The sequence below is a fragment of the Hirsutella rhossiliensis genome, assembly GCF_020360975.1.
Source record: "Hirsutella rhossiliensis strain HR02 chromosome Unknown scaffold00022, whole genome shotgun sequence".
Classification (NCBI taxonomy): Eukaryota; Fungi; Ascomycota; class Sordariomycetes; order Hypocreales; family Ophiocordycipitaceae; genus Hirsutella; species Hirsutella rhossiliensis.
The window spans coordinates 429,061-443,945 of NW_025408688.1; the positions used below are offsets into that span (position 1 = coordinate 429,061).

Here is a 14,885-nt window from a genome sequence, read left to right on the forward strand (position 1 = left end):
TATCTTTCATGGTTTCGGGCCGGAGCATCGGCGTCAAGTCGGACAAAGACACGCAGGTCTTCCTTGGGTGGGACCACGGGCGGTCGTCCTTGGAGACGAGTGGTGGTTTGCTGTTTTCGCTGTGGTGGGGCGGAGGCCGTAATGGCCAGCTGTCCTTGTGTCGTTTTGCCGGATGCGAGAACGCTGCTGTACGTAGGTTTCGGTGGTTCCTCAAGGTCGGCGAGCGATTGAGTCCAGAGGTTCAGAAACTTGGTGGCAACTTGCTTTGCGATGCTATTGTGGGAGCCGGACGTGAATTGTTTGGCTGTCTGTTCGAATGATTCGCTAAAGGCCCGAAAGACTGCCAGCTTGGCATCATGGGCTGCCGTTTGGTCGCGAGCGATCTTTGTAGCCGCTTCGATGATGGAGACAGGTGCATTTTCCGTGGACCCGGTCGAACCAGGGCCATTCGGGATTATTTCCGGCTGCGTTCCTTCCGCGACGGCAGCGTTGGGCGTGTCGCTGGGAGACGTCGGTCGAGGAGCTGCTGAGCCGCCAGGGTTGAGACATTTGGGCGAGCCTCCGCCGGAGAGGACAGTAGGTGCTGAGATGCACGGGCTGCTAGATCAGGTGGCGATTGTATGTCGACAGCACAGGAGCGGCGCGCGAACCTGAGGCTGGTGCCATGGCCGCTGCCGGCGCTTTGCGCGGCGCTGTTGCGGAATTTTCAAGAGCACTGTTAAGCGAAAAGCTGTATGGATAGGCTACTTCCTTAACACTTGCGTGCCAAGAAAGTAAAAATGCAGGGAAGGGTGACCCTACGAAGTTTACAAGAGACTGTGCTAGCTGTAGGGCACGCCGAAAGGAACGGGTAACCGAATCTCGAGCCGCCGTTGCCGCAATGCGGAATTTCGCCTTGAGGCTATCGCCACGCAGAGCCACGAAACGGACCGATTCTCTAGCTAACCTGACGCCTCCAAGGCGGGCTGCGCCAACGCCTGCGTGTGTGCAAGTCTTACGACCCCTGCCACATCTACGTTATGCCGTGCCCTGGCGCCCGCACTCCAGGGACTGCCTAGACCTCTGCCGGGGCCATCTACCTCAAGCGCGGTAGAGGACCTTCCCCCCCTCCTACCCTTGGCCTGCCAACAGTAGTTCTGGGCACGCCGATTCCAGAAACGCCAATTCCTCAAGGCACTCTCCCATCGGCTTCTGTTGTGCAAGGCACGCCTATACCGAAGGAATCGCCTCGTACCCCTCCTTCATTACTGCCACAGAGTCGTCGCCGCGGCCGCTATACACGTCGAGTCAACATTAACCCCCGGCCACGGCCACAGCCTGAAGAGCGACAGTTCGATCAGATAGTTGATCCGCCTTTTACAGGGGACCTTGACTTGCCTGCCCTTTGTGAGGGGGATCGAGCCCTTGTGCGCGAGTTCTATACTGCCCTGAATGACGACAAGATGCATAGTTGCATTCGCTGCCAGGAGCGTTGGTTCGATATGAAGCGAAATAGCTTGAAAATCTGCAGCCGCTGCATTAGTCGAGACAGGAAGAAAGGCCCCAACGAGCCCTACTTCTTTAGCGCTGCGAACAACCTTGACTTTGGGAAGTCCCGAGCGATCTACCCGATCTAACGATGGTCGAGGAGATGCTCATTGCTAGAGTTCACGTACATGTGAAGGTCCTGCAGGTACGTGGCGCTCAATATAAATATCGCGGTCATGTTGTCCACTTCCTTCGCAATGTTGGCAGGCTATTTGAAGAGCTCCCGGTCCTACCTGAAGAGCTAGATGTCGTCCTCCTGCGGCCTCCTAATATGGAGGGCAGCCCTCGCTTCCGGCAACAGTTTGCTCGCGATTTGCGGGTACGCCGCTCATGCCTGTTGGCGTGGCTGCACTACCTACAGCGCCACCACCGGGGCTATCGCGATATCGTCGTGAGTCAGAATCGCTTGCACCGGCTTCCTCTTGATGGCAACATAGTTGATTCCATTGCCAGCCAAGTGGCTGACATACCTGACGGCGAGGTCCCCAAAGGCCCCGTCGAGGAGGCTGTGGAAGAGGATCCTAGCGATGCCGATGCATCAGCGATCCCGAATTTGCAGGTTACCGATACCGAATTGAACGCTCTGCAGTCCCGATTTCTTGATGGTACCCTAACCTGAGCGTATGACTGATGTGGAGCATATACCGTGTAACGCGCAGGCTCACCACCAGATGCCGCTGCCTTCAGTTCGCAGGACCCCCATCGACGAATTCAACCGTTCCCAGCCGCTGCTAACGCTTGCATTCCCTACCCTCTACCCTGACGGCAAGGCCGACTTCGTGGAGCCTCGTTTACGGAGCATCACGTTCCAGGACTACCTTGCCCATGCGATGAGATGGCATGACGGACGTTTCGCCCGCCATAAGACGTGGCCTTTCGTCGCCCTCAACACGCTGTTACGTGCGCAGGTCCGAAAGCGAAGTGACTACCTCGTCAAGCAACGCGACAGCCGCCGTCAGCCCCTTACACGCGCCGACCTAGAGGAAGCAATGGCTGAGCCTGACGAGCCGGAGGCTCAGGTCCTGATCCAGTCGATCACGCGCCAAGCCGCAGTAATTAGGGCACCCGGCCGTATTGGTATAAACAAAGGAAGGAGTTGGAAGCATATGCCTATAATCTAGGCAAGCCCGGCCTTTTCGCTACTGCAAGTGCAGCCGATTACCACTGGGAATCCCTATACCGCCATATGCCTCGATTTGACGAGTGGCAAACAGCTCCTGAGGCGGCGCGGATGGCTCTATCCCGGCAACTACTGCGAGACAACGCCCACATCGCTGCGTACCACTTTCATAAGCGTTATGCGCTGTTTAGGGCTATTGTCTTGAAGCAGAAGTTCAACCTAACGGACTCTTGGGGCCGCTACGAGTGGCAGGGCAGGGGTTCCAGTCACCACCACGGCCTATATTGGCTAAGTGGCCACCCAGACTTAGATCCTGACAACGATCAGTCCCGGGAGCAATTCGCTCGCATCTGGGGATACCACGTATCTGCAGTGAACCCAGAGCCACAGCGAATACAGGCTCCTGGGGAAGGGAACCCCCTGATCGGTAATCTACTGGAACATCCCCTTACCGTTCAGTTCCTATCGATGGTAGTCAACCGCGTGCAACGCCACCGCTGCAACAACTACTGCATGCAGCTCAATAAGCATACCAAGCAGGTGGAGTGCCGCTTTGGATTTCCTCACGGCCAGCGCCTACTAGCCTCCTTGACAAGGTTCCTCACTCTAAACACTGGAGCTTTAGGGGCGAGCGGAACGATGGCCAGATTAACCACTACAACCGCTTGCTTACCGTTGCGTGGCTAGCCAATACAGATGTTTCGCCTTGCACGAGTCTACAGCAGGTAATCGATTACGCGGCCAAATACTGCTCCAAGTCGGAAAAGAAGAGCGAGTCTTTTGCCCAGATTGGGAAGGCCCTGATGCCCCGGGTCAAGGACCACAACCCCTTGATTTCCTTCACGTCAAAGCTCCTCAATCAGCTGGTTGCGGAGCGGGATTACTCGAAGCAGGAGGTCAGCCACTTGCTCCTCGGCCTGCCGTTACAGGAAGGGTCACGAACTTGCCTGTACGTCGACTGTCGTAATCCTGACAGGCATTCCCGCTCCCTCCGTATTGACGGCGATGAGGTGGACGAGGCCCCCAACGTTTACGAAAAGTACACTCAACGCCCGGAAGCCCTAGCGGACCTAAGCTACGTCTCCTTCCTGAAATGCTGGAATTTCCGCCCTAGGGACCCTTCCAAGTGGAAGCAATGGCAGCCAGGCAACATTAACGGCAGGCCTCGAGTGCTGGTTTACTTTCCTCGCTATCAGGCTGATCCAGAAGGTCAACAGTGGTCAGATTACTGTCGTGTAAAGCTAACATTAAACCACCCACATCGGCGGGTTGATGATCTCCTCACAGTTTGCGGGCCGCCTTTTTGTTGTCACCCTGAGGCCCTCTCCTATTTTTTGCAGCATCACAGTCATGGTGATGACCATTACGGTCGGCCAAAGAGGCTCGATTACAGCCTCAAGATGATCAATACGAGGCTCTGCCTGTGGAGGAAGAATTTGATGACGAAGACTGGATTCGCCTCGCCGCCCTTTACCTGACAACTCCCTTACCCAGGAAGATCTTGACCTACTTGGCCGCCGCGATATCGACATCAATTACGACTGGACACAGCATGTGGGTACTTATCCGGAACTCCGAGACGGCTACTGGAAAGACCTTATCGCTAGCCACCCCATGGCCAACGATGTGGAGGTCCTTGGCCCTCACTGGCGTAATACGCTGAATACGCAACAACGGCTCGTGTACGACACATTCATGGGCCACTTCCAGGCGCAAAATCCTGCTCAAATCCTTCTCCACGTTGATGGTGGTGGTGGCACAGGCAAGTCGTTCCTTATCAAGGTGCTTTCTTCCCATCTTCAGGCAGCCGCCCTACCGAATCCTAGCCCTATATGCCGCGTGGCGCCAACAGGCGTTGCGAGTAACCAGATACAGGGCAGCACCATTCATTCGTTGCTGCGCCTCCCAGTAGGCGGTACTTTCACCGACCTTCCCCCGGCCGACGCAGCCGCCCTTCAGTCCCGCCTACGGCACATCAAATACCTCGTTATCGATGAAAAGAGCATGCTAGGGCTTGAGCAGCTCGCGCGGATCGATTCCCGTTTGCGACAAGCCTTTCCACAGCGTAACCTCGAGTTCTTTGGTGGTGTGAGCGTTGTGCTTGTGGGCGATTTCTTCCAGTTACCACCAGTCCGACAAAAGCCCCTGTATTCGACTAGCACCGGCCTGTCTTCGTTGGAAAGGAGAGGGCAGGTGGCCTACCGCCTATTTGACCGCACCGTCTTCCTGACCACGGCACAGCGCCAGGCTGGTGATGATCAGGCCCAGTTCCGTCAGGCGTTGCAGGAACTGCGTGATGTAAAGTTATCTATACCATCCTGGAACCTCCTTAGCAATCGGGTACAGGCCAGGCTACCGCGGAGCGAGCTTGACGGCTTCAGGACCGCTTTGCGAGTGTATTCTACAAAGGCACGGGTCAACCAATACAACCACGAGCATATGGTGCATCTCAACGCCCCGGCAATACAAGTGGAGGCAAAGAATCACGGCAACGGCGCTGGGCAGGCACCAAGCAACAATGCTGGCAATCTATCTAACAAGTTCCCTGTTGCTAAGGGCACCAGGGTGATGCTCACGACTAATCTGTGGCAATCAGCTGGCCTAGTTAACGGTGCTCAGGGTACTGTATACGATATCGCCTGGAGCGCAGGCGCCGATCCATTGGAAGACCCCCCCCAGCCGTTATTATGGTGGACTTTGATAGCTACGACGGACCGCCGTATCTAACAACTAACGAGGGCAGGAAAATCTCACCCCATCCTGCCAGTCAGGCGGGACTTCCTTGTGGGCAACGAGACCTGCGCTCGCACGCAGTTTCCCCCTAATCGTGGCGTTTGCTATTACTGTTCACAAATGCCAGAGCCTAACAAAGGATAAAATAGTTACTGATCTCGCTACACGCGACTTCCAGGCCGGTATTAGCTATGTTGCCGTCTCACGGGTTACCTCGCTCCAAGGCTTACTCCTTGAGGCGCCGTTCGATCGTCAGAGCCTCTATAACCACACGCCGACGGAAGGTTATACGCCTGCGTTTCCTACGTACTGCATTCACGGCTAACTATGAGACAGGGATGAAGATGCGCCTCGCTGACCAACAACGGCGTCAGGGTCAACAGCTGAGCGATCCACTGTATCCACCACTCTACCGTGACTAAACGTCGTCTTCCTACAAGCTACAGGGAAGGGGGGGGGGTACGATATAGGGTTATAGTTAGACTGGGCCTGCCAGGAAGTAGTTCGAACGGCTGGTTAGCCGCTGAAGGCGGAAGGGGGGTTCTAGTGGGTACCCTTAAGAAAGTCGAGTGCAGGTATACGATATTCACCCTTCGGGCTGGATATTCAGCCGTTAAGCCCCTTGCATTGGCAACTTAACGGGTGTTCGAAGTATTTTAATAGTCTGCCCTAGCACCTACGGGCAGAAGCAGGCAGACAGAGTGAAGGATCCCCACAACCACCGTTAACTACAAAGCCAGCTGTTCTACCATATGTGCAACCCTGTTAAATTTTTGATACCGGCACCCACTGTGTGAGGGAAGCCCAGCTGTTGCAACCACGATGGCAGCAAAGAAACCGCTCAAAGAATAAGAGGTGGTTGCATACATACTACCTCGGTACCTGTACCACCATACGCGGGAGCACGGAATCATCCCGCCGGACGTTGCATTGCCCCGCAGCGAGCCAGGCCTCTTGACAGATTTGTCAGCGACCAGTTACCAACAGGAGCCATTCGTTTGAGCGTCGGCTATCCATGGCTGCGGAATAAATTGCCCTTGAAATCTTCCCCTCGGGATCTTCCCCTCAAAAATCGGGAAAGCTCACGTCTAGAATCTCGGCCTCGGAACCACCTTCGCTATGCAGTTCTACCCCGCACAAGATGTCCAATCGTTAACAGCGAAATTGCGGAGCTTTCTTACGACTGATCCAAAACGGAAAAAGGTACCGAAGGGCCTGGGTAAGGCTTGGGTCGAGTGTTCAACCGGCGCCGCCGACGAAACGGCACAAACCTTTGGAAAACACGGTCTCAAACCTTTCTTGGCTTTCTATCTCGCAATCAAAGAGCGCACCAGCAACCACGAGGAGCGGTCCGGAGATAAACATAAACGAGCCCTTGATGACCTTCCCCTAGCGGTTCGCGAGGCGATCGCCGTTGAGCTCACTAGTGCAGCGCCTCATCTAGAGGTTAATGAGATCATACGAAAAATGGAGAAGGCAAACGCCCAAAAACGACGGCGTAAGTCTCGAGGATTTATGGCACTTATATTCATACGCCACTAACTCTTAACTCCGATTCTTTAGGGCTAGAACCGACTCACAATGGCGATGAATCCACAGCGACGAGCCCGACGATTACACCCATCTACGAAGGTCCTACGATTTTAAATGACTCGGACACACTTATGCGGGGTCGCGTGCCAAGCCAGCAACCTACGACATACGACGCGACAGGACAAGGACAATGTTTCATGGAAGCCTTCCCTCAGGGCCTCATGCGTGTCTTTCCTGAGTATATGTGCGGTGCTATTACGAAGACTGGGGAAGGAGAAGGAACGAGAGCCGCGGTCGCGATAATCTTCCCCCACCATCAATTTGGGGGGATCCATTGTCTCATGACTTTGCGTATAATACCGCGCCGACTTGCAAATATTGCGAAAGAACTGTTCGATGAGATTCTAGAAGAAGAGAACGGCTGCCTTTATATCATCGGTAGAGGGGGGAAAAGGTGGCTTCCTATGCCCTCTATAAATCTACAAGGAGCATCCATGGAGAGCATTTGCCAGCTCCTGGGCAGCAAAATCCATCAAGGCGTCAAGCGATGTCCTCAGCGGGAGAAGGAGATCAGCCAGTCGACCACTCGCACTTTTTCTGCGAGCTTGACAATTAACAACAATCCGAAAGATGATGGACTGCTCAGCCTTACTCTAGAGCTAAGAGAAGGATTGGAGATAAAGGACTTGTTGTATACGCCATAGCGACACCCGGCAATTTAGATACACCGGACGGCATCACCCTTTCCATATTCCCCCTTCCCCGATGACGATCAATACCCAACCCTTTGATAGGAGCATTTCTCCAGTTATTCGAGAAACGTCTTTCCCTGTGCCTTCTCCCGACTTTGCAAGAGTGACGCCCTTACCGTCTTTCCAATATACCATGTCATCATTTCCAACGATGTAACCTGGAGTTGACTTAAAACCGCTGAAGTCGGTCAAAGAGAGAGGTTGAGCAGTGTTAGGCTCCGGATTCATGTCCTGGGAAATCCTTTAGAGGCTGGACAATCGAAACGTCTGCCGACTTACCACAAGGATCAGTATGCGACGAACGTTATGAGAAAAGTCGGATCACGTATATGCTTTTGAACGTGACTCGAATGATTCCCCTGCTGGCAGGATAGACGGATCGGTGTACGCACTCGGAAGAAGTAGTTAAGGGCTTGTTGAACGGAAGTGAAAAACATTTTAGTTTTTTTTAGCCATGCTCATGGGGAGAATGTCGGGTGGGGAAGGGGGCGTGCAGGTGATTCGCCGGGAGGGCGATTAGGCACTGATGGGTACCAAGTGGCCATCCCGTTATCTCCCGAATGCCCAATATAGGAATTCGATCTCTCCGTCCGTGAAAACAGTACATCGCTTCCCTAATGAGTTTTAAACATACGCTCGAGGTTCCTACTTCTCTTATAAGTTCAAGAAAGAAAGCTTAGAGTGGTCCGTAATGATTCCCCTGGGTCGGGGATGTCAGCTGAGGTGAGGAGAAGATTTCGGATAAAGCGGAAAATTACGAATGAAGGGGGAGATGACGAGTAGAGGGGAAAGGTTCTGCATGGAGGGGAAGATTTCACATGGAGGGGAAGATTTCACATGGAGGGGAAGATTTCGCATGGAGGGGAAGATTTCGTGTGGAGGGGAAGATAGTGGAAACGGCTGAAGCTATTCCACTTTAAGCCCGAAGGGCTTGCTTCACGCATCCGTTGTCGTAATAGCAGAGGCCGCAACGAACATGGTCTGGGGACGGGTACCAATCTACTACGCAACATATGCAAGACATGCCCCCCGATTGCATAACTCGATGAACGCCGCGGCGTCTGGCATATTGCTTTTGGTCTGGATACCACCACGACCAAGAGTGAGCGATCCAGCCCACACAGAAGCGCCGGTCGCCCAGTCACACATAACATACACTTATTGAACTGCCTGTGTACTGCTTCTCCTCCAAAACTGCGGCAAGGTAGAAATAACAGTCAATAAGGTCTATGTGGTTCACCTGCGGGTCACCGTGACTGGTGGCGGCACTTGTGACTTGTCAGAAAAGAACGCAGGCTTGCAGAAGTGTTGGCTTGTGCAGCTGTTTGTATTTACATTTCCTTTTCCATGTAAGGTGCAGATCTGGCAATCGTATCTGCACTGGTCCCCGACCCTTTCAATTTCTTTCATCCCTGACGCGCGTGCGGATGATGCTAAGAGCCTGCAGCAACTCCGAGCGACTTCCAAATGGCAAAGGCATCCCATATTGACAAAAATGCTGTGATAAGTTCATCACTGCTTGTTTAACATTGACGGAGCTGGTTGCTTTGTTCCGCCTCCGCACCGATTGCCGGTCCTGAGCTATTATAACCATTCGGTGTGGGTGGGTGCAGTAAGGTGGTTCTCTGCGGCAGCCGTGCGTCTTACTTGATTGACATTGTACTAACTTGCACCATGCATGTACGCCGCAGGTGACAAGGCCAACAACCTAGCATAGTAATGGGATATTAAGTCCTGCGACGGATTTCAAGTGAATTACTAGCTATTCTTCACGTTGTAGGCGCAAAGGGAGTGCTAGCAGTTACGAAGCTGGATTTCTAGCATATACCTAAGGCATTGGATGGCACATGTGCAGACATAATCATCATCACCATTACGAATCTTCTGTAACCTAAACAAGCGCTGTCAAGCTACTTGCAAAAATACGATGGCATCTCATATTGTCACCCAAGGGTCGATTAGGTGCGGTCACCTCAACGATGTTGATCAGGAGAAGTGCAGCCATGACCAGCCGTGCCGACTTGGAGTCCAACCCTTCCAAATGATCACCGAAACTTACGAGGTGTATGAAGGACAGAAGTCTCCCACGAAGATTTTCACGACCTCACAGATAAACTATATTTACTCCGTTACTGGTACTGTCGAAAGCTCAGTGAGGATAGAAAATTTTGGGGGCCTGTCAGGTTGGGTGTGGGAGTGGGGATCCCGGTTTTCAAGAGCATCAGCGCCGAAATGGAAATAAGTATGCGCAAAATACGGCAGACAGTCCAGATAATTTGTCAAATCAGCGAGTTGTGGTGCGAGCGCGGTTTTTATGTAAGGTCGAGGATGGTGTTCGGTTGATGAGTTGGACAGCGATAAGGGCAGAGGACTACCGGTAGTTACTAGAAAAGGCGATGGTGAAGGTTCTTGAGGAGACAGAGTAAGCCGGAGGAATCGCCTAAATAACTAGTTATCTTTTCCATCTCAGTAGTCTACGCTGTGTTCATTTCCTTCCCTCCCGACAATCCTGCCTTTTCCCCTTGTTCACAACCAACAGCCCCGACGAGGCCGAGATCAGAGAAGGCAAGGTCAGAGCCAGGTTCTTGGATTTGCGAAATAGTAAGAAGCCCGGCTTGCAGACAGCTGGACAATAAAATTACACCTCCTTACGACCTGCGCTGTTGTCTCATGAATCCCAATGAGGAATGGAGCAAAGGCACATTTTGCTTGTGTCTTTGATCTTGTTTGGTCCATCCCCTCCAGAAAGCTCAAGTTGTCATCACGGTTCATCTTGACGGGCCACGGACCAGACCCGCGTAAGTTGCCCTCTGCGTAGGCCCTGAGCGTCCAAACTCCCTAGTCAAAGCAGTGTTGCTAATAATATGACAATAAAGTAGTATACTGCAGTATATACAATACAATACGCGATTTCTCATATTGTACCAATACAATATGCTCGCCGTCATATTGTGACGATACAATATGGCGCCTTCCATACTGGCAATATATGGCTTGTATTGTTTGTATTGGTTGGTGGTCATTCGCCTTTCCGTTCCCCAATTCGCGCCAATATGATGACGCGTCAAAATACACGCGTAAATATAAGCATGTTCTATGTATTGTTTTTCGTCTGGCGGACCTCCAGGACGTAAAATCTTCCTATTGGCGCACGGAAACGCGTAAATGTATGTATAAATCCAGACCTACAGGGTAGCGGCTCGCCGTCCAAACACTGTTTTCCTCCTCAACCCCGCTTTCCCACCCCAGGACTTACAAGCAATCTCGATGCCTCAACAACGCCTGCCTTTTGTTCAAACATCGCCGCGACGGGATTCGTCAATATCAGACGAATACTCGGAGATTTCCAGCCCACGGTTGCATGATCCAGATGAGACCCAAACCACTGAATGCCAATCGTCGCAACCTCGCACGGCCTCCATAAACCCTTCGGCCAAGCCAAGAACATCATGGGTCTTTTCTCATATGCCAGACGAGGACATAGAGACGAAATACTACAATCAGCGGACCGGAAAAGAAGAATGGCGCTGCAAACACTGTGACAAAACGTATTGCTGTTCCGGTGGAACTGCGGCCCCAGCCAAGCACCTTACGGATCCTCCTCCTGACGGTCACGGCCTCCCAAAAGGCGCGCCACGAACAGCCAAAGTCACGAATATACGAACTATTCTCGAGATAGCTCGTGTTATGGCCAAAGAACATCCCCGAAAACGCCGTCGGCTCAACGATCAATCCGGAGACTCGATCGACCCAGACCAGCTCGAAGCTTTATACGTAAGGTTTATTACGTCCTGTTCTCTCCCATTTAGGCTTGTGGAATGCCCAGAATTCCGAGCATTCTTAGCCTACCTCAACGCCGATATCGATACTTGGCTTCCAGATACACACGAGACCATCAAGAAATGGATTATGCGGCAGTACGAAGGTCAGAAGGAGAAGGTCAAGCAGCGCATCCAGTCAGCAAAGTCAAAAATTCATATCAGCTGCGACCTATGGACTTCCCCCAACTCTTTGGCCATCTTAGGCGTAGTTGCTCATTACGTTGCAGAAGACAGTCAGTTGGAACACCATGTCTTGGCTTTGAAAGACATCGACAGTGAGCACGACGGATATCACCTGGCAAGGGCAATTTTGGAAGTGGTTGATGACTGGGGTTTGCTTCAACCTTGGATATTTTGTGATGGACAATGCAGGCAATAACGATACAATGATGAGATCTCTTTCCCTTGGTAAGTACGGCGCACTGTTTTTTCTGACTGGCCCTAACATCTACAGGCCTTCTACGTCGATATGACATTCGATACGATCCCAAATCTCACCGACTCCGCTGCCAAGGTCACATTATCATCAACCTTGCCGCCAAAGCTTTCCTCTTCGTTACCGATAATGAGAAGCTCAAAGACGACGAACGTGATGGGCATAATGTGACACTAAAAGAGATCGAGGCGTGGCGGAAAAAGGGTCCCCTTGGCAAGCTCCACAACTTCGTGGTTTTCGTCCAAAGTAGTGTTCAGCGTCGCCAAAAGTTTCTGGCCATCAGCCATAATCGCAAGCTTGCGCGAGATAATGACACGAGGTGGAGTTCGTGGTACACCATGCTACGAGCGGCCTTGCATCTTAGAGGCGCAGTCGAGGATATTCAACAAATGGGTGGAAGGAGATTGTGCCGGAGACGAGCTCTCCCGAGGAGTGGGTCATCCTCGAGAAGATCAAGTCTTTCTTGGAGAAGCTTAAAATGACGACAAAGGCCCTTGAGTCATCGTTTGCAACTCTTGACAATGTTCTCTTGGCTATGGACTTCGTATTGGCGCAATTTGAAGCAGGAAAAGAGGCACATATCGACGATCCGATTATGGCACCAATGTATAACTCGGGCTGGGCGAAGATGGATAAGTACTATTGTCTTACTGACGAATCGCCTGCCTACGTCGCTGCGATTGTGCTTCACCCTTCGCATAAATGGCACTACATACACGAAAACTGGAAGAAGGAGTGGGCTGACTCGTCAAAGAAGCTGATGGAGACACTGTGGGATGATTATAAACCTGTGGAGCCGCCTTCTCTATCTGAGGTTCCGTTGACGACCACGAACGAGTTCTTGAATTGGAGAAACAAGCACCTACAACCAGCACTTATCACAGACGAGTACGAGCGATATTGTAAGTCTGAACGGGTTTATGGGTTCACAAGCGCCCTCGCATGGTGGCTGGAGGAAACACAGCAAAAGAACTACCCATACCTGAGCAAAATGGCGGTGGATATACTGTCAATTCCCGCAATGTCTGCTGAGCCCGAAAGACTCTTCTCTGGGGCAAAAATAACCATCACAGACCGTCGAAATCGACTTGGGAGTGATGTAATTCAGGCATTGGAGTGCTTGAAGTCATGGTTTGGGATACAGGATTTTCAGGGTGACGATATTTCAGCAACGACGGTTGAATAATGAGGGTCACGTGGGATATACGGGATATATTGTTTTACTGGCAATATATTGGGTCACTGGCAATACAATACAATATGGACCAATGCCATATTGCGCAATACAATACGCACCTCTTGACAGTACAATAATATTGCGAGGGGTCCATATTGCCAATATACGTATTGTTTATATTATTAGCAACACTGAGTCAAAGAGACGTAAGACGCATGCAAACCATGGCGCCTGAACTGGGTTGCATGCACTGCCAGTGACGTCGATCTACTAAATGGCCTCATAACCGGGGGCCAACTGCATTCACCAGTTGGAGACGTGCCGTCCCGCCCACGCTACTCTAACTAGGCCGTGTTAACGTGGAGGAAGCCCACCTGCCTCGTACAGGTAAACCATCGTATCATTTGTTAGCCTAATCTCAAGGCGATGATGGTGTAACCTTACTATGCACAAAGCACCCCATCGCCACCTCACTCTAGGCATGTCTGCCCGTCTTCAAAGCGACTAGACATCGTCCTGTGGCTCTCTTCATCTAAGCGTTACTTTCCAAGTACCAACATTCGCCGCTATGACTTAACATTATATAAAGCACGACTTGTTCCGGCAAGCCCGGTGCTCATATTTTCATTACTCTAAGTCCGAATTCCGTTCTCTCCACGTTCAAAGTTGCCCCATTCTGACATGCAGGACGAGATTACCATTAAGGAGGTCACCGAGGCCGGCGTCGTGTTTGCCGTGACCACGGTTTTTCTGGCGCCTTACTTGTACTGGATGATCAGAGTCAAGCCACAAAAAGCTTCGCGTAGGCGAACTTGGGCGCTGATTCCTACGGCCTGTCTCTTCTTGGGTACCGGACTAATATTCGCCGCTCTGTTCGGCAGTGCGAGAAATGCACTCCTACCAGGCGTCCTTGCCTACCCCTTCTTCACAGCCTGGAAAGGGGTCACCATGTTATGCGTCGACATCATTGAGGTACTTCCCATCCAGGCCGGTCTAATTACCTTCCCCATATACTCATGGTTTACAGCTTATTCAAGTTGTTGATCCCTTGATTTACGTCTATTTTTCTCACGCCATTGAGCCTGGCCCCTCCATTAAGGCGAGAATCATCATTTGTGGACTAGTACTGGCCTTTCACCTTCCATTTATTGGGGCGACCGTCTGGCAATTTAGACGATCTGGTGTCGAATACTGGTGTGCTGCTCCAATGGTGTCTCACTTGACTACCGTTATTATGGTTATGGCGATATGGAGGAAGACACAGTGTTTCCGTCATTTTGGCCGGCACTCTAACCAGCCTCAGCCAGAGCAGCCGACGTCAAACCAGGGGATGCCGTGGCTTGGAGCAGTAAGCGGATTGGTGTTCATAGCATCATCTGTGCTCCTAGTGTGTTCTGTGACTGGCCGGGTGAGACAACAGTTTGGAGGTCAGTGTGGACTTTGTCTGGCGATTTTATTTATGCCAGCAGTACCTCTAGACAGTATGATAAGAGAGCACCAGAGAAAACGGGTAGAAAGAGAGATGGAGATACAACTATCTGTAGTGATAAAATTCGGCACTGAACGGTCGACAGAGCACCTGGTATAATTTTGAGGGCACTCAATTAGAGCGACGGTGGTTTACATCAATGTCAGCCGTCGTACGGGGACCTTAAGTATGAGATTGCAAATTGGCATCAAGTCGTACCTCCTATATGCCTCAGTCTGGAAAAGCTGAACCACATGCCGGGATATGAGACTGATGAAAACGATGAGGTCATCGAAGCTCGAAAGGCAGCAGCATGCG

The 14,885-nt window shown here is 51.8% G+C and overlaps 2 protein-coding genes across 2 annotated transcripts; both read left to right on the forward strand.

The window, feature by feature from the left end:
- Window positions 1–1,798: 1,798 nt before the first annotated feature.
- HRG_11731 (PIF1-like helicase domain-containing protein) lies at window positions 1,799–5,802 on the forward strand (the record flags this gene model as incomplete). The annotated part of the gene is made up of 13 exons (XM_044870201.1): window positions 1,799–1,846; window positions 1,889–1,918; window positions 2,009–2,132; window positions 2,215–2,427; window positions 2,509–2,579; window positions 2,621–2,895; window positions 3,273–3,581; window positions 3,624–3,882; window positions 4,142–4,409; window positions 4,455–4,993; window positions 5,057–5,267; window positions 5,530–5,664; window positions 5,717–5,802. The coding sequence occupies 13 exons, from the start codon at window positions 1,799–1,801 to the stop codon at window positions 5,800–5,802; spliced, it is 2,568 nt and encodes an 855-aa protein (XP_044714696.1).
- A 6,070-nt stretch (window positions 5,803–11,872) lies between these two features.
- HRG_11732 (transposase-like protein) lies at window positions 11,873–12,954 on the forward strand (the record flags this gene model as incomplete). The annotated part of the gene is made up of 4 exons (XM_044870202.1): window positions 11,873–11,894; window positions 11,941–12,253; window positions 12,295–12,824; window positions 12,887–12,954. The coding sequence occupies 4 exons, from the start codon at window positions 11,873–11,875 to the stop codon at window positions 12,952–12,954; spliced, it is 933 nt and encodes a 310-aa protein (XP_044714697.1).
- Between the last annotated feature and the right edge of the window lie 1,931 nt (window positions 12,955–14,885).